A 26,420-nucleotide genomic window follows, 5' to 3' on the forward strand; every position below is an offset into this window, starting at 1 on the left:
TACCAGTTTCATTTAAGGACCAAATAATTGACAGCCGTGCCATATAGATTGCAAAATAGTTGGAAAGAGATTTTTGACGTACTGATTCCATGGCACATGGGCTCCCGAGTGGCACAGCGGTCTAAGACACTGTATCTCAGTGCTAGAGGCGTCACTACAGACCCTGGTTCAGCGGTCTAAGACACTGCATCTCAGTGCTAGAGGCGTCACTACAGACCCTGGTTCAGCGGTCTAAGACACTGCATCTCAGTGCTAGAGGCGTCACTACAGACCCTGGTTCAGCGGTCTAAGACACTGCATCTCAGTGCTAGAGGCGTCACTACAGACCCTGGTTCAGCGGTCTAAGACACTGCATCTCAGTGATAGAGGCGTCACTACAGACCCCCTGGTTCAGCGGTCTAAGACACTGCATCTCAGTGGTAGAGGCGTCACTACAGACCCTGGTTCAGCGGTCTAAGACACTGCATCTCAGTGATAGAGGCGTCACTACAGGCCCCTGGTTCAGCGGTCTAAGACACTGCATCTCAGTGCTAGAGGTGTCACTACAGACCCTGGTTCAGCGGTCTAAGACACTGCATCTCAGTACTAGAGGCGTCACTACAGGCCCCTGGTTCAGCGATCTAAGACACTGCATCTCAGTGCTAGAGCCGTCACAACATTTACATTTTAGTCATTTAGCAGACGCTCTTATCCAGAGCAACTTACAGTAGTGAATGCATACATTTCATGCATTTGTTTTGGTACTGGCCCCCCGTGGGAATCGAATCCGCAACCCTGGCGTTGCAAACACCATGCTCTACCAACTGAGCCACAGGGAAGACACTGCATCTCAGTGCTAGAGGTGTCACTACAGACCCCCTGGTTCAGCGGTCTAAGACACTGCATCTCAGTGCTAGAGGTGTCACTACAGACCCCCTGGTTCAGCGGTCTAAGACACTGCATCTCAGTGCTAGAGGCGTCACTACAGACCCCCTGGTTCAGCGGTCTAAGACACTGCATCTCAGTGCTAGAGGTGTCACTACAGACCCCCTGGTTCAGCGATCTAAGACACTGCATCTCAGTGCTAGAGGCGTCACTACAGACCCCCTGGTTCAGCGATCTAAGACACTGCATCTCAGTGCTAGAGGTGTCACTACAGACCCCCTGGTTCAGCGATCTAAGACACTGCATCTCAGTGCTAGAGCCGTCACTACAGACCCTGGTTCAGCGGTCTAAGACACTGCATCTCAGTGCTAGAGGTGTCACTACAGACCCCCTGGTTCAGCGATCTAAGACACTGCATCTCAGTGCTAGAGGCGTCACTACAGACCCCCTGGTTCAGCGGTCTAAGACACTGCATCTCAGTGCTAGAGGTGTCACTACAGACCCCCTCCCTGGTTCAGCGATCTAAGACACTGCATCTCAGTGCTAGAGGCGTCACTACAGACCCTGGTTCAGCGATCTAAGACACTGCATCTCAGTGCTAGAGGCGTCACTACAGACCCTGGTTCAGCGGTCTAAGACACTGCATCTCAGTGCTAGAGGTGTCACTACAGACCCCCTGGTTCAGCGATCTAAGACACTGCATCTCAGTGCTAGAGGTGTCACTACAGACCCTGGTTCAGCGGTCTAAGACACTGCATCTCAGTGCTAGAGGCGTCACTACAGACCCTGGTTCAGCGGTCTAAGACACTGCATCTCAGTGCTAGAGACGTCACTACAGACCCTGGTTCAGCGGTCTAAGACACTGCATCTCAGTGATAGAGGCGTCACTACAGACCCCCTGGTTCAGCAATCTAAGACACTGCATCTCAGTGCTAGAGGCGTCACTACAGACCCCCTGGTTCAGCGGTCTAAGACACTGTATTTCAGTGCTAGAGGTGTCACTACAGACCCTGGTTCAGCGGTCTAAGACACTGCATCTCAGTGCTAGAGGTGTCACTACAGACCCCCTGGTTCAGCGGTCTAAGACACTGCATCTCAGTGCTAGAGGCGTCACTACAGACCCTGGTTCAGCGATCTAAGACACTGCATCTCAGTGCTAGAGGCGTCACTACAGACCCTGGTTCAGCGGTCTAAGACACTGCATCTCAGTGATAGAGGCGTCACTACAGACCCCCTGGTTCAGCGGTCTAAGACACTGCATCTCAGTGCTAGAGGTGTCACTACAGACCCCCTGGTTCAGCGGTCTAAGACACTGCATCTCAGTGCTAGAGGCGTCACTACAGACCCTGGTTCAGCGATCTAAGACACTGCATCTCAGTGCTAGAGGTGTCATTACAGACCCCCTCCCTGGTTCAGCGATCTAAGACACTGCATCTCAGTGCTAGAGGCGTCACTACAGACCCCCTGGTTCAGCGGTCTAAGACACTGCATCTCAGTGCTAGAGGTGTCACTACAGACCCCCTGGTTCAGCGGTCTAAGACACTGCATCTCAGTGCTAGAGGCGTCACTACAGACCCTGGTTCAGCGGTCTAAGACACTGCATCTCAGTGCTAGAGGTGTCACTACATTCAGCGGTCTAAGGCACTGCATCTCAGTGCTAGAGGCGTCACTACAGACCCCCTGCTTCAGCGGTCTAAGACACTGCATCTCAGTGCTAGAGGCGTCACTACAGACCCTGGTTCAGCGGTCTAAGACACTGCATCTCAGTGCTAGAGGTGTCACTACAGACCCCCTGGTTCAGCGGTCTAAGACACTGCATCTCAGTGGTAGAGGTGTCACTACAGACCCCCTGGTTCAGCGGTCTAAGACACTGCATCTCAGTGCTAGAGGCGTCACTACATTCAGCGGTCTAAGACACTGCATCTCAGTGGTAGAGGCGTCACTACAGACCCTACAGACTCTCTCTCTGTCTCTGTCTGTCTCTGTCTCTGTCTCTCTCTCTCTCTGTCTCTCTCTGTCTATCTCTCTCTGTCTCTCTCTCTCTCTCTCTCTCTCTCTCTGTCTATCTCTCTCTCTCTCTCTCTCTCTCTCTATCTCTCTCTCTCTGTCTATCTCTGTCTATCTCTCTCTCTATCTCTCTCTCTCTCTCTCTCTGTCTCTCTCTCTCTCTGTCTATCTCTCTCTCTCTCTCTGTCTCTCTCTGTCTATCTCTCTCTGTCTCTCTCTCTCTCTCTCTCTCTCTCTCTCTCGTCTCTCTCTCTCTCTCTCTCTCTGTCTCTCTCTCTCTCTATCTATCTGACTCCAGGATGACAAGGAGTTCAGAGATAAGCTCTCCTCCATCTACATCTCCCTCAACTTCAGTCTGGATCCTCAGGCAGCGTTCGACTCCCACGGCCTCAGACCCATCCTCAACTACCAGACCATCGAGCTCATCGAGCAGAAGGTACTTCAATACACCCCCCTCTGTCTAACTATGACCACCCCAGCCCCCAGCACCCCCACAGCACTGCTGACCCCCCAGCACCACTGACCCCCAGCACAGCAACCCACAGCACCACTGGCCCCCACAGCACCACTGACCCCCCAGCCATCACCCCCACAGCACTCCTGACCCCCAGCACATCCTCCCTCCCTTCTGTCTGACCCCCAGTGCAGCGCTCCAACCCTGGAGGACTCCTCTGAGTCAACAGCCCCTGTATCTCTGGTGGTGGAGCACTGCACATGTTTTAATGAACAACACTTAGTGAAGACGTGGCTGGAAATCCATTCACTCACTCAGAGGTGATGGTAAGGTTTTCACCTTGACCAGACCTCCCCCTTCCTTCCCTCTCCCCCACACACACCCTCAGAAAGACTAAGGCTGCTCTCCTTGTTGATTTCCAAACCGCTCTGCTGGGAAGGGGTCCAGAGGCTCTGGAAAGCAGTTTTCAACAGAAGAAATTTGAGGCATGTGCACACTATGGTGGAGAGAGAGTTAGAGTTTGACTGCCCCTCCAGGACTAGCCGCTTTCAGCCCAGCTAGGCTGTGTAACGGTTGATAAGTCGTGTTCCGACTGAGGGGTGCACAGTCAGACACACAGGGTTAATAGATATTTCTGGGTGGGGCCAATGGGGTGCTTCGCTTGCAACACAGGCCATGTGCCATCTGGTGTAGATTTGCCTGAATTTTTCCAGTTTTCTCCTGGCAGGCAGAGAGAGGGAGAGAGACGTGAGCAGGGCTCAACGTGTGGGCTGCCTGCCTTCAGCTGTGGCATGCTGGACCATATGGCAGAAATGTGGACACTGACTCAAGTAACAAATTTGATGACTTGAGACTTAACTTAATAGGAAATAAAATAACTTGAGACTTAAGACTGATGACTTGAAATGGTCTGTCCGGGTTTTGTAACGTTTTGTGGCAGTGAGTCTCCGTGGATGACTTTCCACGCAGCCAGACCCAGTAACCGCAGCCTCTCTCTCTCCCTCTGTATTTATTTATCTCCCTTCATCTCTCTCCCTCTGAGCAGGGCAGGACTGAGCCCTGTCATTGGTGTCTCCTTGTTGTATCAAAGCTGCTGGGGCCTCATCAGATCTGCTGTGTTGTACTTACACTACATCTAAATACTGAACTCTAAAGATTCTGTTGTAGTACGCAAACTGAATTTCAGAGTGGGGCTCGAACAACCCATGTCTGTCTATGCTGTATGGGGGGGGGGTTAGTAGTGTCAAGCTGCTGACATGTTTCATTAATCAAGGATACCCATTGTGAATGTAACACCGTGTAGGGGGTGATTACTGACTACCGCCTGGATTTAATCACATGCACCATGCTTTATTATGGATTTCTCTATATGGCATCGTATGTACTGGGCTGGCAGTTGTGGTTTACCCCGTTTCTCACACCCTCTGGTTGCCGAGTGAGAGCTCACTGATGCCTCTGTGTAGTTTCAGAGTTTCTCTGTAATGTGCTCCACATGCTGCCGTGAAGCCGGGACACTGTCAGGTGATGTTTCTTAGCTTCAGCGAGGATAGGAACCTGTAATCTTTCCTCTGACTGACTGGGTCTGACTGTGGGCCATGCAGCACTCACTGAGGGGGCAGAGTGAGTGAGCTGGTGGTTACTATGGTTACCCTGCTTTCCCTTAATTAGAACCCCTGGCTGTGTAATGACAGGGGAGGTGCTGTGCTCTTTCTAACCTCCCTCAACTTCTATTTATTATCCTCAATGTCATCTAAAACATCATGCTCATCACACTGTGATGGAATCACACAGGGAAACCATTACCTACGCTAAGGCTGCTACACACACACACACACGTGCACCCTTTCCTGCTTAGTTCATGTCTTTCTGGTCATTCCAGCGTAGCGTCTAGGCCTCAAGATCAGCCTGGCCCGAAGGCCTCGGCTTGATTCCCAGCTGAAACAGTTCGGAAGAGTTTGTGCACATATTATGACAACATTTTGTGACGTTTTTGTATTTTTGGACTTCAGTGAGTGTTTTTTCGGCTGTTCGGGCACACAAACATTTTTCTAGAGGCAAGCCGAAGTTTTGGAGCCGAATAAGACACGCCCTGCAAACAAGGAGGAGGATAGACTACTGGAGGTGTTGTGGTGAATAGTGTACAGTGGTTTTATTGTCAAAGATGCACTAATACCGCTTGGGATTGTCTAGAGGCAGGATTGTCCATGTAGGAGGTACAGAAATGAGTTGAGTTGGTGCAGAGTTCTTCTGACCTGTCTCTGCACCGCTGTGTCACAGGTTAAAGCACAGACTGTGTTGGGGTTTTGAGACCCCACCAGGTACAGCCTGTGATTGGCTGACCAGGTCATATGACTCTAGCCAGGGGAGAGTGTTCTGGAAGGGCCCAACGTAGTAGCCAGGGCCAGAGGTGTGCAACCGGGGGATGGGAGTCTCTGCTGAGCTGAAGAGTTTCCCTCTAAATGTTGTTCCTCTGTGTCCCAGGCCAGAGAGAGGGTTTAAGAGAGGGGTTTTGATCACACAGTCAGATGTGATCTTGAGCTTCTCCTGCCTTCTTATTGAGCTATTTCCCTCAAAAGGGAAGTGAAGTCAGGCATGGGGCTGAATTAGTGTTATTTGTGTCATCACACACAGTCATACAGTCTATAAGCTTCCCCGGGAGAGAGGACTGTTAACAGGATTATTACAGGTGTCTGGTCTGTAGGGATGACACTCTACACGGGGGGCGGTTCAGGGTTGGACTGGAATATATTCCTCATTATTGGCTACACGACATGTCCCGTCCCGCTACAGTGGCTCTATTGTATGTTTACCACCAAAGCAAAGTTTGTCTAATACTTTGTGTGAATTCTAACTGAAAGAAGTGTAGGCTTCATTTTTAACGGGGCCTGTGTGATCATGTATAAGCTCTGTCACTGTTTCATGTATTCCTCTCATCTTCTTCCCTCCTCTAGGCCCAGATTCTGCTGGACTGTGGGGAAGACAACATCTGTGTTCCTGACTTAAAGCTGGCGGTGCACGGGTGAGTTAGTCCCTTCATTTCCTTCTCTATAAGTCCTAGACCATACACGGGCTCAGGACATGCATGCACTGGATCAGGAGAATATAGCTATGTATGGTCAACTGTGAGCCAGGTTGTATGTAGTAAGTGAACTTTTCACCCCACTATGCAGATGAGTCAGGCTTGTTGTTGTTTTGATCTGATGGGTAAGTGAAGCTGTGTCGCGCTCCACCCGTTTGTTTAGTTTAGCCAGTCTGTTAATAGCCCTACAATGCTCCACTAGCAGAGGATACTACTTTGCTTTGAAAACAGGAAGGAGCGCTGGTCTACAGGTACAGGGATCGGCTGTCAAGCTGGTGGGGGGGAAAAAGACAGGTGGGATGGAACAGATTTGTTTGGAATGTATGGGGACTGGGGAGGGAGTTGTATGTGTGCCAACCAGTACCAGCCTCCCTCTCGAATCGTTTGAAGTAGTATTCAGAGCATCGACACACTTTGATCTGTGGGCATTTTGCCCCACCTCTTTCTCTTGCTCTCTTTCTGCCCTATCATTTTGATTTCTATATTTGTTTGCACTTTCAATTCGTCATTAGTCTTCTATCACATAAACAAGACCATTTAGGTAATTATGAGTTTTAATAAAAATCGAATCAAATTCTATTGGTCACATACACATATTTAGCAGATATTATTGCGGGTGTAGCGAAATGCTTGTGTTTCTAGCTCCAACAGTGTAGTAATATCTAACAATTCACAATAATATACAAATCTAAAAGTAAAATAATGAAATTAAGAAATATATAAATATTAGGACGAGCAATGTCAGAGTGGCATTGACAAAAATACAGTAGAATAGAATACAGTATATACATATGAGATGAGTAGAGCAGTATGTAAACATTATTCAACTGTCTATTAAAGTGACCAGTGATTCCATGTTTATGTATACAGGGCAGCAGCCTCTAAGCTGCAGGATTGAATAACCGGGTGGTAGCCGGCTAGTGATGGCTATTTAACAGTCTGATGGCCTTGAGATAGAAGCTGATTTTCAGTCTCTTGGTCCCAGCTTTGATGCACCTGTACTGACCTCGCCTTCTGGATGATAGCGGGGTGAACAGGCCGTGGTTTGGGTGGTTGATGTCCTGTGACATCAGGTGATGTAGGTGTCCTGGAGGGCAGGCAGTGTGCCCTCGGTGATGTGTTGGGCAGACGACACCACCCACTGGAGAGCCGTGTGTTGGGCAGACGACACCACCCACTGGAGAGCCCAGTGTTGGGCAGACGACACCACCCACTGGAGAGCCCAGTGTTGGGCAGACGACACCACCCACTGGAGAGCCCTGTGTTGGGCAGATGACACCACCCACTGGAGAGCCCTGTGTTGGGCAGACGACACCACCCACTGGAGAGCCCTGTGTTGGGCAGATGACACCACCCACTGGAGAGCCCTGTGTTAGGCAGACGACACCACCCACTGGAGAGCCCTGTGTTGGGCAGATGACACCACCCACTGGAGAGCCCTGTGTTAGGCAGACTACACCACCCACTGGAGAGCCCTGTGTTAGGCAGACGACACCACCCACTGGAGAGCCCTGTGGTTGCGGCGGTGCAGTTGCCGTACCAGGCGGTGATACAGCCCGACAGGATGCTCTCAATTGTGCATCTGTAATAGTTTGTTAGGGTTTTAGGGGCCAAGCCACATTTCTTCAGCCTCCTGAGGTTGAAGAGGTGCTGTTGCGCCTTCTTCACCACACTGTCTGTGTGGGTGGACCATTTCAGATTGTCACTGATGTGTACGCAGAGGAACTTGAAGCTTTCCACCTTCTCCACTGCGGTCCCGTCAATGTGGATAGGGGCGTGCTCCCTTTGCTTTTTCCTGAAGTCCACGATCAGCTCTTTCATTTTGTTGACGTTGATGGAGAGGTTATTTTCCTGGCACCAGTCCGCCAGGGCCCTCACCTCCTCCCTATAGGCTGTCTCGTCATTGTTGGTAATCAGGCCTACTACTGTTGTGTCGTCTGCAAACTTGATGATTGAGTTGGAGGCATGCGTGGCCACGCAGTCATGGGTGAACAGGGAGTACAGGAGGGGGCTGAGCACACACCCTTGTGGGGCCCCTGTGTTGAGGATCAGTGAAGTGGAGGTGTTGTTTCCTACCTTCACCACCTGGGGGCGGCCCGTCAGGAAGTTGCACAGGGTGGGGTTCAGACCCAGAGCCCTGAGTTTGATGATGAGCTTGGAGGTCACTAAGGTGTTGAAGGCTGACCTATAGTCAATGAACAGCATTCTTACATAGATTTTCCCCTTGTCCAGATGGGATAGGGCAGTGTTCAATGCGATGGCAATTGCATCGTCTGTGGATCTATTGGGGCAGTAAGCAAATTGAAGTGGGTCTAGAGTGTCAGGTAAGGTAGAGGTGATATGATCCTTAACTAGCCTCTCATTACACTTCATGATGACAGAAGTGAGTGCTACAGGGCGATAGGGAGTTCAGTTGAGGAAAATCATAATGCATTAACTGTCTTTGGCAGTTAGATGATAGTGCTGCATTCATTTGAATACTTTGTATAATAGTAGCTTGGGGCAAAGGGTCAATTATGAAATTCCCAGCAATGTATCCGAGACATATCCTTCATTCCTGTAGTTGATATTTCTACTGTTTTCCTGCCAAGGCACACAACCTGTTCCACCAATGCCCCAGTGGAAAGGTTTTAGTTTTTTGTGGTTTCTTTCAATGTTAGCCCTTTGTTTTCTTTAAAGGGAAAATCCACTCAAACTATTTAGGATTTTTTTTCATTAGTCCACTTGATACAGTCCCAAACTGTTTTGTATGTCAGCAGTCAAGTTTTCAAGATATTGGACTTTCAAGAAGTGTCCCTGGCTGTTGGAGTCAGACTAGGCTGGCTGCCTGGCTGTTTTAGTCTGACTAGGCTGGCTGTAGGAGGCTGGCTGGCTGTAGGAGGCTGGTTGGCTGGCAGTAGGAGGCTGACTAGGCTGTCTGGCTGTAGGAGGCTGACTAGGCTGGCTGGCTGACTGGCCAGCAGAAGATCAGTGTTTGAAATATGGTCCATGTTGCTTCCTCTTTTTATGAGTTCAGCTGTAATTAGAAGCATCTGTATGGCCCTTGTATGGAATTCCTCTCTCATTGTGTTCAGAGAGGGAGAGAGCTGGAGGGAGAGATGGAGGGAGAGATGGAGGGTAAGGGGGAGATGTTTTGAAGTCCTAGTTTGTGCTCTATCGCATGTATGACTTTATTGCTACATTGGAAAAGTTTTGTGTGAGGGGGATGCAGGGGGAGGGAAGGGGGTCAGGGGGAGGGGGAGGGAAGGGGGTCAGGGGGAGGGGAGGAAAGGGGGTCAGGGGAGGGAAGGGGGTCAGGGGGAGGGGAGGGAAGGGGGTCAGGGGAGGGAAGGGGGTCAGGGGGAGGGAAGGGGGTCAGTGGGAGGGGAGGGAAGGGGGTCAGGGGAGGGAAGGGGGTCAGGGGGAGGGGAGGGAAGGGAGTCAGGGGGAGGGAAGGGGGTCGGGGGGGGGGGGGATTTCCTGAGATGAATTTATGTGATGCGCTTTGGGATGTGTCCCTTTCTGAATCCCGGCTCTAAATCAGCCTGATATGTAGAGCAGAAAGCCTGAACAGGGAAGAGGAAGAGACAAAGCACAAAGTATCAGGCTATAGCAACAAAACATGTTAGTGGCCAGACTGCTATTGCCAACTACTATGTGCACTGTGCACAAAGCTTTAACAGTTTTCTCTCCCACCTCTCTGTGCATTATTTACCCTCTGAGACCCGACACCTCTTGACCTGACCTCTGACCCTATTAGTAATCAATTTCTGGTTTTGTTGGTCCATCAGGGACAGGAAGGAAGTGTACCTAGGTGACGACAACTCGCTGACCTTGACTTTCAACGCGCGGAACGAGGGTGAAGGTGGGGCCTATGAGGCTGAACTGTATGTGGTTTTACCTCCTGAAGCAGACTACAGCGGTATAGCTCGCAATAACGAGGTGAGAGCAAATATTAAACATTCAGCTCACCCCAGCATTTCTATTAGATATGGAGGCTCCCAGTCTATTGGCTTATATGACTTACAATGATAGATTTATTGGGAGGAGGACTGTTATGGAAGTTATGAAAACTTTAAATGGAACCAAATGTTCTTGAGTTATGAAACGTTTTATAATGTTGCTGACTGCTGCCATCTTTAACACGTCATCTTGCAAAATAGTTTTGAGCTAATTGAGAGTAGCCTATTTACATAAAGATGAAATTATAAAATGAGTCTATAGATTGTAAATATCTTTCTTCTTTATTGTGTTCTAATTTCAAAATATTTTCTCTTCTTTCTCACCCAGAGCCTGACCCAGCTGACCTGTAGCTACGAGGCTGAGAACCAGACACACTACCTCAGCTGTGACCTGGGCAATCCCATGAAGTCTGGCACCAGCGTAAGTCAAGGATTTAGGTTCTGCTCGCCCTTTCTGAAAGTGTTGGTTGTGAGTAGGGCCAGAAGTATTTGCTGGTTAGGTCACATGGGTGGAAAACAGGGGCAGTTCTGGCTCTTGAAGTGAAAACATTATTGACGTTTCAGCCATCTTGGTCTCAATCAGAATGAGGTCACATGGACCTAAAAAAAAACTCCCGCTCAGGTCCTAGTCAAGACCTTTCTGAAGCGCATTGATTATGAATAGGGCGACCAGGTTTTCCTGATTAGGTCACATGGTCCTGGCCCTACTCATAAGCAATATCCTTCATTGGTTCTGATGAGTGGTGATGAACTGTGGAATAGTACGCTAGCCCTCTGAGATTTGTTTAGTGGTGGAAAACAGTCATCGGAGCTATGCAGAGAATCACTTTTTTCTCCTGTGTGAAGGAAGGGATTGTGTTGTGCTTTTGTGGGGTTGGTAGAGAACTGGATAGGAAAGACTTTCTTGTCATGTTACATCAGTGTTCAGAGAGGAAGTTCCTGTCCGGTTAGCAGGAAGCTGGTCTACATCCCTGCTGAGCAGAGGTTCCCTCCTAATGACCTGCTGGTCGTGGGCAGTGGGTTGCTGTGGGTTTGTAGTGTCTGACTGCAGAGGAAGACTGTAAAGTGGGCGTTGGTGGAGAGGTTTTTCTGATAAAATGGTTTTTATTTCAAGTGTAAACTAAAGTAGAAAAACTTTAGTATGCAACAAATACATAGTGTGTATATATAGATCCTGCCATTGTAGTACTCATTGTGTGCACCGATGATACTTAGCCTAGTTTGTCCCTGGAGTGGATTAGTGATAATTCATAATTTCATATATACAGACAGATGTTATGGATTAATATATTCATTGAGCCAGGGAGAAACCAGCATTTTTATGAGCAGTATTTTCATTGTTTTAACAGTGCACACACACACACACACACACACACACACACACACACACACAGAGTTAAATAGTAAAAGCTTTAACCTTGCTGGTCTCCTGATTGCAATTACTGTATGTACGTGCGTGCGGTTTGGATGGAAAATAAAAGTGGCATGACATTCCAATAGAGAAAATGGGCAGCAGAACAGAATGCTATAACCAGGAAGTCCCAGACCTGCAGGCCCAGGTGTATTACAGCTGTGTACCACTCAGACAGACAGGCAGACAGACAGATAGACAGAGAGTACTGATTGATTGACCTCTGAACAGAACAGAACAGAATTGGGAGGAGAGAAGAGGAGAGGCAAGGCCTGTTAGCCTGGTGGAAACTCTGCCCCCCCCCCCAGTATGCTGTAGTCTGCTCACTGTCTCTGTACTGTATGTGTAAAAAATAGTAACAAAACAGTGCACAGGTTCCCTCACAAGGTTGGCTTTGATCTGTTGGTTGCAATATCCCTTAGCCATTAGTACCTCTGTCTCTCTTACATCATGTTGGGGCTGAAGTCTTTGACCACGTTGCTTCTCATCTGCAGCTGTGGGCAGGCCTGCGTTTCACTGTGCCACGACTGAAGGACACACGCAAGACGGTTCAGTTTGAGCTGCAGATCCGCAGGTATGACTCACAGTTACCTCTCCTCTCTAAGCATATGTTTGAACTGGGACTATAACTGGACATGTGTTTGTGTCATTGACAAAATAATTGAAGGCTAAACTTTCCAAGGCACTCTTACCAGACAGTTGCTGATAGGTGTTTGTATTCTGTACTTCACCACCCTCTCTCTCTCCCTCTTTCCACAGTAAAAATGAGAATAATTCCCACAGTGAGGTGGTGCCCTACAAGCTGGAGGTGGTTGTCCAGGCCGATGTTATTTTACAGGGGTGAGTTCAGAGGGAAGTCTGGTGGTTGGAAGAAACTCCGTCAGTGTGAGAAAACCTTTTGGAACTCCATAAAAGTGCTATTCTTTAACCCCCCAAACACAGACACAGTCACTCACTCTCTCGCTGCTATCTCCTTCTCTCTGCGATCTCTTGTTATCTCTGCTCTCTCTCTTTTTGAAGTGTCTCCCGGCCAGACAAGGTCTTCTTCCCTCCCCCCAATTGGAAGGTCTCCAAGACCCCCCAGGAGGAGCAGGACATTGGGCCTGTAGTCCAACACGTCTATGAAGTAAGGAGCCAGAGGGTTGGGGTTGGGGTTGGACAGGTTAGGATTAGGATTAGGGTGGGAAGATCCAAAGGAACATTCAATGCATAGAAAAAGGGGAGTGCATCAAAACCGCCAGTGGACATTCTCTTTTTTCAATGTAAGCAGCCAGAGGCCCTCCAGGAGGCTAGCTGTTAGCCGGCTGGACAGGCAGAGTCATCAGGATGTAGCACAGGGTTCTATACAGAAGACACTGGCCTTTAGCAGGTCTGTAGTAGCAGGTAGTACTTCCCAGACAGTGGCCTTTGTGTAGAAGCACACCAGACAGACACTACTTCCTGGGGAAACAGAGAAGCAAACCAAACAGGCACTACTTCCTGGAGAAGCTGAGAAGCACACCAGACGGACACTACTTCAAATCAAATCAAATTGTATTAGTCACATGCGCCGAATACAACAGGTGTAGACCTTACAGTGAAATGCTTACTTACGAGCCCCTAACCAACAATGCAGTTAAAAAAAATACAGATAAGAATAAGAAATAAAAGTAACTAAATAAAAGTAATATAATAAAAAAGTAACTCAAATCAAAGTAATTAAACAGCAGCAGTAAAACAACAATAGCGAGACTATATACAGGGGGGTACCGGTACAGAGTCAATGTGCGGGGGCACCAGTTAGTTGAGGTAGTATGTACATGTAGGTAGATTTATTAAAGTGACTATGCATAGATGACAACAACAGAGTATCAGCTGTGAAAAAGAGGGGGGGGGAAATGCAAATAGTCTGGGTAGCCATTTGATTAGGTGTTCAGGAGTCTTATGGATTGGGGGTAGAAGACTTGGCGTTCCGGTACCGCTTGCCGTGTGGTAGCAGAGAGAACAGTCTAACTAGGGTTGCTGGAGTCTTTGACAATTTTTAGGGCCTTCCTCTGACACCGCCTGGTATTAAGGTCCTGGATGGTAGGAAGCTTGGACCCAGTGATGTACTGGGCCGTTCACACTACCCTCTGTAGTGCCTTGCGGCCGGAGGCCGAGCAGTTGCCATACGAGGTAGTGATGCAACCAGTCAGGATGCTCTCGATGGTACAGCTGTAGAACCTTTTGAGGATCTGAGAACCCATGCCAAATCTTTTCAGTCTCCTGAGGGGGAATAGGTTTTGTCCTGACCTCTTCACGACTGTCTTGGAGTGCATGGACCATGTTAGTTTGTTGGTGATGTGGACACCAAGGAACTTGAAGCTCTCAACCTGCTCCACTGCAGCCCGTCGATGAGAATGGGGGTGTGCTCGGTCCTCTTTTTCCTGTAGTCCACAATCATCTCCTTTGTCTTGATCACGTTGAGAGAGAGGTTGTTGCCCTGGCACCACATGGCCAGGTCTCTGACCTCCTCCTGATAGGCTGTCTCGTCGTTGTCGGTGATCAGGCCTACCACTGTTGTGTCATTGGCAAACTTAATGATGGTGTTGGAGTTGTGCCTGGCCGTGCAGTCATGAGTAAACAGGTAGTACAGGAGGGGACTGAGCACGCACCCCTGAGGGGCCGCCGTGTTGAGGATCAGCGTGGCGGATGTGTTGTTACCTACCCTTACCACCCGGGGGCGGCCTGTCAGGAAGTCCAGGATCCAGTTGCAGAGGGAGGTGTTTAGTCCCAGGGTCCTTAGCTTATTGATGAGACTAGAGGGCACTATGGTGTTGAACACTGAGCTGTCGTCAATGAATAGCATTCTCACATAGGTGTTCCTTTTGTCCAGGTGGGAAAGAGCAGTGTGGAGTGCAATAGAGATTGCATCATCTGTGGATCTGTTGGGACGGTATGCAAATTGGAGTGGGTCTAGTTTTTCTGGGATAATGGTGTTGATGTGAGCCATGACCAGCCTTTCAAAGCACTTCATGGCTACAGACATGAGTGCTACGGGTCAGTAGTTATTTAGGCAGGTTGCCTTAGTGTTCTTGGGCACAGGCACTATGGTGGTCTGCTTACAACAGGTTTGTATTATAGACTGGGACAGGGAGAGGTTGAAAATGTCAGTGAAGACACTTGCCAGTTGGTCAGCTCATGCTCGCAGTACACATTCTGGTAGTCCCTGCGGCCTTGTGAATGTTGTGAAAGAGAAAGAAGAAGAAAGAAAGACATTCCAGGACACACAGGGGTTTGTTTTGAGCCTTACATCATTACAAAGTCTAACTCAATTTTTCAATTTGTAAGGACAACCTAGACTCATGTTGTCAGCCATCCCACCGGACAACCTAGACTCATGTTGTCAGCCATCCCACCGGACAACCTAGACTCATGTTGTCAGCCATCCCACCGGACAACCTAGACTCATGTTGTCAGACTTCCCACCGGACAACCTAGACTCATGTTGTCAGACTTCCCACCGGACAACCTAGACTCATGTTGTCAGACTTCCCACCGGACAACCTAGACTCATGTTGTCAGACATCCCACCGGACAACCTAGACTCATGTTGTCAGACTTCCCACCGGACAACCTAGACTCATGTTGTCAGACTTCCCACCGGACAACCTAGACTCATGTTGTCAGACTTCCCACCGGACAACCTAGACTCATGTTGTCAGACTTCCCACCGGACAACCTAGACTCATGTTGTCAGACATCCCACCGGACAACCTAGACTCATGTTGTCAGACTTCCCACCGGACAACCTAGACTCATGTTGTCAGACTTCCCACCGGACAACCTTTCTCAGAACAGGAAGATTAACAGTGCTCAAGTTTAGATGACATCACATCAACATTCCATTTCCTGGAGGTCTGGGTCAACCTGAACAGGTTCATTTTTTGAGAACAACGACCAGGTGGGGGATTATATTCTTGTAATAGTCTACTTACTTTCTCTCTTCCTCCTCATTCTCTCCCCTGTCCCTGTCAGCTGGTGAACAAAGGTCCCAGTGGGATCAGCCACACAGTGCTGCAGCTCAGCTGTCCTCTCAGTGTTCAGGGCCAGGGTCTCCTCTACCCCCTGGAGATGTCTACTGAGGGACCCCTCAACTGCACCACCAACTACTCCATCAACTACCTGCAGCTCAAGGTGAGCATTCAATTACTGCATGTCTTTGGATGTATGACAAGGAATGTGACACTTTTGTAAAGGTGGAGCAGGTCTCAAACAAATTTTCTCTCACGGTCAACATATTCACTCACACACATCACACACACCACACACAGCCTTCTCAGGGTCACATGATGCTCATCTGTGAGTCTAGAACACTTCAGAGAGACAGGCACTGTGAAGATATCCCAAAGGTTATAATTCAGTGTGTGATAAACAGTCTCAGTTCTCCACACCCAACTCCCTCCCAGCCTAACCAGCCCTAACGAGCCCCACCCAGGACACTAGCTTTACTGTCACTTTGATCTCTCGGGTCTTCCCTCAGCCCAGCACAGCTTGATGAACCACTTCTGTACTGATACTCACTCATCTTCTCCATTTAATGTTTGGCTAAAAACCCAGCAGAAAGGGACCTCAGGGTTCACATGGGCACATGACTCTGGTGTAGTTGCTTGTTTGTGTCTAGAACTTCTAAATGTACAGATGCTGAGATGGTTGTCCATTTAGCAGTAATCTGTACAAAGCCATGTGGATGAGACCCCACATGCACTAGATTAATGATGAGGATAAGACCCCACATGCACTAGATTAATGATGAGGATGAGACCCCACATGCACTAGATTAATGATGAGGATGAGACCCCACATGCACTAGATTAATGATGAGGATGAGACCCCACATGCACTAGATTAATGATGAGGATAAAACCACATGCACTAGATTAATGATGAGGATAAGACCCCACATGTACTAGATTAATGATGAGGATGAGACTCCACATGCACTAGATTAATGAGGATGAGACCCCACATGTACTAGATTAATGATGAGGATAAGACTCCACATGCACTAGATTAATGATGAGGATGAGACCCCACATGTACTAGATTAATGATGAGGATGAGACCCCACATGTACTAGATTAATGATGAGGATGAGACCCCACATGCACTAGATTAATGATGAGGATGAGACCCCACATGCACTAGATTAATGATGAGGATGAGACCCCACATGCACTAGATTAATGACGAGGATGAGACCCCACATGTACTAGATTAATGACGAGGATGAGACCCCACATGCACTAGATTAATGACGAGGATGAGACCCCACATGCACTAGATTAATGATGAGGATGAGACCCCACATGCACTAGATTAATGATGAGGATGAGACCCCACATGCACTAGATTAATGACGAGGATGAGACCCCACATGCACTAGATTAATGACGAGGATGAGACCCCACATGTACTAGATTAATGACGAGGATGAGACCCCACATGTACTAGATTAATGATGAGGATGAGACCCCACATGTACTAGATTAATGATGAGGATGAGACCCCACATGTACTAGATTAATGATGAGGATGAGACTCCACATGCACTAGATTAATGAGGATGAGACCCCACATGTACTAGATTAATGATGAGGATAAAATTCCACATGCACTAGATTAATGATGAGGATGAGACCCCACATGTACTAGATTAATGATGAGGATAAGGATGGGTCACTAACGTCAGTCCCTGTATTGACCTAATGGGTGGTGTACTCTTCTCTAATGGGTGATGTCAGTGTCTGTAATGTATTGACCTAATGGGTGGTGTACTCTTCTCTAATGGGTGAGGTCAGTGTCTGTAATGTATTGACCTAATGGGTGGTGTACTCTTCTCTAATGGGTGAGGTCAGTGTCTGTAATGTATTGACCTAATGGGTGGTGTACTCTTCTCTAATGGGTGAGGTCGGTGTCTGTAATGTATTGACCTAATGGGTGGTGTACTCTTCTCTAATGGGTGAGGTCAGTGTCTGTAATGTATTGACCTAATGGGTGGTGTACTCTTCTCTAATGGGTGAGGTCAGTGTCTGTAATGTATTGACCTAATGGGTGGTGTACTCTTCTCTAATGGGTGAGGTCGGTGTCTGTAATGTATTGACCTAATGGGTGGTGTACTCTTCTCTAATGGGTGAGGTCAGTGTCTGTAATGTATTGACCTAATGGGTGGTGTACTCTTCTCTAATGGGTGAGGTCGGTGTCTGTAATGTATTGACCTAATGGGTGGTGTACTCTTCTCTAATGGGTGAGGTCAGTGTCTGTAATGTATTGACCTAATGGGTGGTGTACTCTTCTCTAATGGGTGAGGTCAGTGTCTGTAATGTATTGACCTAATGGGTGGTGTACTCTTCTCTAATGGGTGAGGTCGGTGTCTGTAATGTATTGACCTAATGGGTGGTGTACTCTTCTCTAATGGGTGAGGTCGGTGTCTGTAATGTATTGACCTAATGGGTCAGTGTCTTCTTTCCCTCTGTCTCCTCAGCTCCAGCAGACTTCCACAGAGCAGCCGCCCCTACTTGTGCCTGGTCAGGATCACCACATCGAGAGGAGAGAAGTCCAGAGAGACCAGCTGGCAGAGCACACTAACCTGGTGAGGCCATACACAATGACAGACTGATGGACGGAGGGAGAGAGTGATGGAGAAAGCTAATGCTGAAATGAGTTATTAGGGCAATGACCCTGATTCAACAAGCTTTTAGAGTGATAAGCAGGGCTTGTTTTTAACCTCTGATTGTTAACCTCTCTGGTATCATTGGGACGCTAGCGTCCCACCTCGACAACAGCCAGTGAAATTGCAGGGCGCCAAATTCAAACAACAGAAATCACATAATTAAAAATCCTCAAACATACAAGTTTTATACACCATTTTAAAGATAAACTTCTTGTTAATCCAATCACAGTGTCCGATTTAAAAAAGGCTTTACGGTGAAAGCACACCATGCGATTATGTTAGGACAGCACCTAGCCACAAGAAACCATACAGACATTTTCCAGCCAAGGAGAGGACTCACAAAAGTCAGAAATAGCGATTAAATGAATCACTAACCTTTGATGATCTTCATCTGGTGGCACTCCCAGGACTCCATGTTACACAATACATGTTCGTTTTGTTCAATAAAGTTCCTCTTTATGTCCAAAAACCTCAGTTTAAATTGGCGCGTTATGTTCAGTAATGCATTGTCTCAAATAACATCCGGTGAAATTGCAAAGAGCCAAATCAAATTACAGAAATACTCATAAACATTGATGAAAGATACAAGTGTTATACATAGGATTAAAGATAAACGTCTTGTTAATCCAGCCGCTGTGTCAGATTTCAAAAAGGCTTTACGGCCACAAAACACCATACAGACATTTTCCAGCCAAGGAGAGGACTCACAAAAGTCAGAAATAGTGATTAAATGAATCACTTACCTTTGATGATCTTCATCTGGTGGCACTCCCAGGACTCCATGTTACACAATAAATGTTTGTTTTGTTCGATAATGTCCCTCTTTATGTCCAAAAACCTCCGTTTTGTTGGTGCGTTTAGTTCAGTATTCCAAAGGCACAAAGCTCGCTCTCAACATCCAGATGAAAAGTAAAAAAAGTACAATAAAAGTTCGTAGAAACATGTCAAACGATGTTTAAAATCGATCCTCAGGTTTTATTTTTGTCATAAATAATCAATAATATTTCAACCGGACAAATGCTTCGTCAATAGAAAAGGAGAAACAAGAAAGGCGCGCTCCCGATCACGCGCTGCACTCATGTCTGGAAATGTCCACTGTCCACTCATTGAAAGTGCTGTATCTCCCTAATTTTTCAGAGTAAAAGCCTGAAACAATGCCACATGCCACATGCCACATGTAGAAGAAGCCATAGAGATTGTGATAGGCTGGTGGATAGGCTTTCAATGGAAAAACAGCCTTTCAAAATAATAGTACTTCCTGGATGGATTTTCCTCAGGTTTTCACCTGCCATATCAGTTCTATTATACTCACAGACATTACTTTAACCTGTTAGGGCTAGGGGGCAGTATTGACACGGCTGGATAAAAAACGTACCCGAATTAATCTGGTTACTACTCCTGCCCAGTAACTAGAATATGCATATAATTATTGGCTTTGGATAGAAAACACTCCAAAGTTTCTAAAACTGTTTGAATGGTGTCTGTGAGTATAACAGAACTCAAATGGCAGGTCAAAACCTGAGAGATTCCTTTACAGGAAGTGGCCTGTCTGACCATTTATTGTCTTTCTTTGACATCTCATTCAATTACAAAGGATCTCTGCGGTAACGTGACACTTCCCACGGCTCCAATAGGCTCTCAGAGCCCGGGAAAAACCTGAATGTCGTTATTCCAGCCCCAGGCTGAAACACATTATCGCCTTTCTCAAGTGGCCGATCAAGGGACTGTGGGCTTAGGCGCGTGCACTGGCCGCCCCCGTCTTTGTGTTTTTCCCTCTGTTTCCCGAAAAGGAGATTCCCGGTCGGAATATTATCGCTTTTTTACGAGATAAATTGCATAAAAATTGATTTTAAACAGCGGTTGACATGCCTCGAAGTATGGTAATGGAATATTTAGAATTTTTTTGTCACGAATTGCGCCATGCGCGCGACGCTGATTTACCATTTCGGATAGTTTCTGGAACGCACGAACAAAACGCCGCTATTCGGATATAACGATGGATTATTCTGGACCAAAACAACATTTGTTATTGAAGTAACAGTCCTGGGAGTGCATTCTGACGAAGACAACTAAAGGTAATCAAACTTTTGTAATAGTAAATCTGATTTTGGTGAAGGCTAAACTTGCCGGGTGTCTAAATAGCTAGCCCGTGATGGCTGGGCTATGTACTTAGAATATTGCAAAATGTGCTTTCACCAAAAAGCTATTTTAAAATCGGACATATCGAGTGCATAGAGGAGTTCTGTATCTATAATTCTTAAAATAATTGTTATGCTTTTTTGAACGTTTATCGTGAGTAATTTAGTAAATTGTTAGTAAATTCCCCGGAAGTTTGCGGGGGGTATGCTAGTTCTGAACGTCACATGCTAATGTAAAAAGCTGTTTTTTGATATAAATATGAACTTGATTGAACAAAACATGCATGTATTGTATAACATAATGTCCTAGGGTTGTCATCTGATGAAGATCATCAAAGGTTAGTGCTGCATTTAGCTGTGGTTTGGGTTTATGTGACATTATATGCTAGCTTGAAAAATGGGTGTCTGATTATTTCTGGCTGGGTACTCTCCTGACATAATCTAATGTTTTGCTTTCGTTGTAAAGCCTTTTTGAAATTGGACAGTGTGGTTAGATTAACGAGAGTCTTGTCTTTAAATAGCTGTAAAATAGTCATATGTTTGAGAAATTGAAGTAAAAGGATTTTTAAGGTATTTGAAAATCGCGCCACTGGATTACACTGGCTGTTGCGTAGGTGGGATGAATTCGTCCCGCCTAGCCCAGAGAGGTTAACAGTTTTGGAAACTTTAGAGTGTTTTCTATCCAAATCTACCAATATATGCATATCCTAGCTTCTGGGCCTGAGTAGCAGGCAGTTTAACCTCTATGGGCTAGGTGGGACGCTTGCGTCCCACCTAGTCAACAGCCAGTGTAATCCCGTGGCGCGATATTCAAATACCTCAAAAATGCAAAAACTTCAATTTTTCAAACATATGACTATTTTACAACATTTTAAAGACAAGACTCTCGTTAATCTAACCACACTGTCCGATTTCAAAAAGGCTTTACAACGAAAGCAAAACATTAGATTATGTCAGCAGAGTACCCAGCCAGAAATAATCAGACACCCATTTTTCAAGCTAGCATATAATGTCACATAAACCCAAACCACAGCTAAATGCAGCACTAACCTTTGATGATCTTCATCAGATGACAACCCTAGGACATTATGTTATACAATACATGCATGTTTTGTTCAATCAAGTTCATATTTATATCAAAAACCAGCTTTTTACATTAGCATGTGACTAGCATGTGACTAGCATTCCCACCGAACACTGCCGGTGAATTCACTAAATTACTCACGATAAACGTTCACAAAAACATAACAATTATTTTAAGAATTATAGATACAGAACTCCTCTATGCACTCGCTATGTCCGATTTTAAAATAGCTTTTCGGTGAAAGCACATTTTGCAATATTCTCAGTAGATAGCCCGGCATCACAGGGCTAGCTATTTAGACACCCAGCAAGTTTAGCACTCACCAAAGTCAGATTTACTATAAGAAAAATGTTATTACCTTTGCTGTTCTTCGTCAGAATGCACTCCCAGGACTTCTACTTCAATAACAAATGTTGGTTTGGTCCCAAATAATCCATTGTTATATCCAAATAGCGGCGTTTTGTTCGTGCGTTCAAGACACTATCCGAAAGGGTAAATAAGGGTGACGAGCATGGCGCATTTCGTGACAAAAAAAGTATAAATATTCCATTACCGTACTTCGAAGCATGTCAACCGCTGTTTAAAATCAATTTTTATGCCATTTTTCTCGTAAAAAAGCGATAATATTCCGACCGGGAAAGCGTGTATACGTACAAAGAGAGAGAAAATAAAAACATCTCGTGCCCTCGTGCGCGAGCCTGAGTCTCAGAGTACTCTGATCGGCCACTATCCAAACGCGATAATGTGTTTCAGCCTGGGGCTGCCTCGATATCATTCAGCTTCTTCCCGGGCTCTGAGAGCCTATGGGAGCCGTAGGAAGTGTCACGTTGCAGCAAAGATCCTCAGTCTTCAATAAAAAGAGCCAAGATGAACAACAACTTGTCAGACAGGCCACTTCCTGTTCAGAATCTTCTCAGGTTTTTGCCTGCCATATGAGTTCTGTTATACTCACAGACACCATTCAAACAGTTTTAGAAACTTTAGGGTGTTTTCTATCCAAAGCCAATAATTATATGCATATTCTAGTTACTGGGCAGGAGTAGTAACCAGATTAAATCGGGTACGTTTTTTATCTGGCCGTGTCAATACTGCCCCTTAGCACTAACAGGTTAATTTGGGCATGCTTTTCATCCAAAATTCCGAATGCTGCCCCCTACCCTAGTGAAGGTAAAGACTGTTTCCTGTTGTCAAATAGTTAAAATAAACAGGACAAGTGGATGGTAGAGACCAGGGGCTTTTCTTTGGATATAGATCTGAGCTGGAGGGTTGAACCTCTGCTTCTATGTTCCTCTGATTCACCTGGAGCCATGGCATGTGGGATTGTGGCTCTGGCCTGGTCCTGCTGTTAGATAAACTTCCTGGGATTGGCTAATGAGGTATGATGTAATTAAGAGGGAGGGGTCAGAGGGCGTGGGGTGGTGGTGGTCCCCGCTTTGGGGATTAACATTAAAGGGCTGCAGGGAGACAGGGGGTGGAGCTTGGGCAGTAAGGGCATGAGAGTAGGGGGATCTGTGGGACCAGGAGAACCACCTGGGCATGATGATCTGGTTACATGCTGACCACACCGCTCGTGTCGCGTGTGCGAGCATTGCAAAATAAATGCACACATAAATGTTATTCAATCATTGCACCCACACTGCTCGTGCGCGCCAATGAGCGTCTGCGTTGCCTAGGGCTAAAATAGAAGTCAGTTCTATTTGTGGCGCTGAAACGCGGTGCAAGTCCGACCTGTCCCCAATTTAATATAATTGGTTCAGAGTTTGTTTTGATATTTCAACCTGTATGTCGTGATCACGTTTGTGGTGGGGGGACAAAATCAATTTGCGCACGATGGGACTCGGTTTGGTCATGGTGTTAGTTGACAGACCGTGGTGTTGTTGTCAGGTATGCGTAAGTGGCTGCAAGGGAGTCAGGCGCAGGAGAGCAGGTATTTGGTAGCACACAGAGCCTTTTTTTCATGCGAACCAAAAGCAAACGGCACAATGAACACGAAATACAAAACGGGTATACATAACGCAGCGCAACCAGACTAACATGCGCATACATCAACACTGATAAACAATACCACACAAAGACATGGGGGAAACAGAGGGTTAAATACACAACACATAATGAGGGCTAATGAGAACCAGGTGTGTGGAAAAACGAGACAAAACAAATGGAAAATGAAAAATGGATCGGCGATGGCTAGAAGGCCGGTGACGTCAACCGCCGAACACCGCCCGAACAAGGAGAGGCATCGACTTCGGCAGAAGTCGTGACAGTTGTTAGTTGTTAGTGTCGCTGTTGTTATTTTACTACTGCTCTTTAATTATTTGTTAGTTATTTATTTTTTACTCATCTATTTTTTCTTACTGCATTTTTGGTTAAGGGCTTGTAAGTAAGCATTTTACTGTAAGGTCTACACCTGTTGTATTCAGCGCATGTGACAAAAAAGATTTGATTTGATTTTGATTTGATCCAACCAGTTGCAGGACCAGCTATCTCTCCCTCTGTTTTCCCTCTCCCTCTGTCTGTCACAACCTGTCTGTCACTACCTGTCTGTCACTACCTGTCTGTCACTACCTGCAGCACTGAAAGAGGTCTTTGTCCCCCCGTCTGTTGCTCTCACCCACCCCTTGTTTATCAAGCCTGCCCGATGACACGTTTCTAGAAAGTCTTCCACTCTTTGTTTCACTCTTAACGCTTTAGTTTTCATGCTGACTTGGAACGAAGGACAGACGTCTTTGTTGAAAAGGTCTTTGAATAGAAATACAAAGTGTGTTAGTTTTGTTCAGTCCCTTGATTGAATCTGGTTTTAGTAGGTTGTCTGATAAATGAGGGAGACCTCTCTGTATGGCTGGCCTCGTCCTAGAAGACCTGTAAATAGACACACTGTCAGTTGAGCTTGGTCTCTAAACTGCTATTAGTACAATCCAGAAAAATTAAGGTGTAATTATTATTTACATTCATATCACACAGTGGCTGTCATTGTACAATTCAACACAAACACACACACCTGTATTATATAGCCAGTTGCTGCTGTTCTACTCATTGTGGGAACAGCAGCTATCCTCCCAGCCCCCATCTCCTGCCTCCTCCAGACCCCAGGCCCACCAGGCTCCCTCAGCCTCCCCCAGACCCCAGGCCCACCAGGCTCCCTCAGCCTCCTCCAGACCCCAGGCTCCCTCAGCCTCCCCCAAGCCCACCAGGCTCCCTCAGCCTCCCCCAGACCCCAGGCCCACCAGGCTCCCTCAGCCTCCTCCAGACCCCAGGCTCCCTCAGCCTCCCCCAAGCCCACCAGGCTCCCTCAGCCTCCCCCAGACCCCAGGCCCACCAGGCTCCCTCAGCCTCCTCCAGACCCCAGGCCTACCAGGCTCCCTCAGCCTCCCCCAGACCCCAGGCCCACCAGGCTCCCTCTGGTGGAGGGGGGGGGGGTTCTGTCTACCACGAAAGCGCTAAAAGTCAGCTTTTGGAGGTTTACAATGAAAGCGCCCAGCTCCCATGATGAGGATTTCATTAAGATTGTGTATTCTAAAAAAGTGGGCTGGTTTCAGTGGCTGGGCAATAATGTTGGATGGCGGTGAGCGTCGACTGCGTGCTGCATTTTTTGTTTCATGACATTCCCTCAATCTCTTTCTAATTGGAAGCAGCCCTGGATAGGGATCATAACATTGAGCTCTTTGTTATATTTGTTTGGCCTGCAGCATGGCCTGCAGCATGGCCTGCAGAGTTAATGTTGCCTTTACTTATTTTATTTTCTGCATTTCAAGATACCCCAGTATACTGCCCAAGCCTACTATCCACCTCCTCCCTCTCTACTGACCTCTGCACCAGTTTTTAATTCATGCATTTAGCTAACTATTGTTAAATTAAGCCTGATAGAATGACAAATTACCTTTGTTTTGTAGCTGTTTGGTTTTTCTTGGTGAGGACAGCAATAATAGATTGAGCATGGCATATCTCAAATCATGGCATATCTTATGTCATCTGTTTAGCATTAATACTTTCCCTCTCTTCCATCCTCTTTCCCCCTCCCTCCGTCTAGTCCTGCTCTAACGTGGAGTGCTGGACACTGCAGTGTGACGTGGGTCTTCTGGAGAAGGGGACCAGCGCCATCCTCAAATTGCGCTCCGGCATCTGGGCTGAGACCTTCATCGAGGTACAGTATGTGTGGACTGGAGATCAAACCAACCACTCTGCATAGTCAAACACACATCAATTGTCGGAGTTGCTGGGCCGAAGAAAACTATAGAGATGAACTAGGACCTACACACACAATTGCTCCACAACACACCTTTAAAATGGAACTGGCAACGTTTTAGCAACATACAATCTGTTCATATACACCCCCAGGAAGAATATTACACCTTACCCCCAGGAAGAATATTACACCTTACCCCCAGGAAGAATATTACACCTTACCCCCAGGAAGAATATTACACCTTTTTTTATAAAATCTGAGAAGCGAGCACTTACATCTGGTCATTTTCATGTTTTCATACTTTCATAGAATGTTTGGGAATGACATAGAGTAAGGCATTTGTGAAAATTATATAGCAATATAGAATGGGAAAGCTGCCATGCGTTTGGACTATTAATAGACATTGCAGTAAATAAAACCTAATAAAAAACAGTCTTGTCCAGGGTTGCGTTCAGTACGTTTTTACGTTCTGGAACGTTCAATTGAATGGAAACGGTGCTGTTCTGAACGACCAGTTGTAAAACGGGGAGGTTGTGGGTTGGGGAACTCTGTCAGCATGGCCACTGCC

General features: G+C 46.8%; 1 protein-coding gene across 1 annotated transcript in view; it reads left to right on the forward strand.

Moving 5' to 3' along the window:
- The window catches only part of LOC106572511 (integrin alpha-5), a 78,818-nt gene that overhangs the window by 39,986 nt on the left and 12,412 nt on the right, over positions 1 to 26,420 (forward strand). Inside the window, exons 18-27 of the mRNA XM_014146741.2 lie at positions 3,170 to 3,307; positions 6,277 to 6,344; positions 10,175 to 10,325; positions 10,674 to 10,766; positions 12,251 to 12,330; positions 12,516 to 12,596; positions 12,777 to 12,882; positions 15,753 to 15,911; positions 18,259 to 18,366; positions 25,697 to 25,810. Coding sequence (XP_014002216.1) covers positions 3,170 to 3,307; positions 6,277 to 6,344; positions 10,175 to 10,325; positions 10,674 to 10,766; positions 12,251 to 12,330; positions 12,516 to 12,596; positions 12,777 to 12,882; positions 15,753 to 15,911; positions 18,259 to 18,366; positions 25,697 to 25,810 — 1,098 coding nt within the window. The remainder of the gene's footprint in view (positions 1 to 3,169; positions 3,308 to 6,276; positions 6,345 to 10,174; positions 10,326 to 10,673; positions 10,767 to 12,250; positions 12,331 to 12,515; positions 12,597 to 12,776; positions 12,883 to 15,752; positions 15,912 to 18,258; positions 18,367 to 25,696; positions 25,811 to 26,420) is intronic.

Source organism: Salmo salar, chromosome ssa15 (assembly GCF_905237065.1).
Source record: "Salmo salar chromosome ssa15, Ssal_v3.1, whole genome shotgun sequence".
NCBI classification, from domain to species: domain Eukaryota; kingdom Metazoa; phylum Chordata; class Actinopteri; order Salmoniformes; family Salmonidae; genus Salmo; species Salmo salar.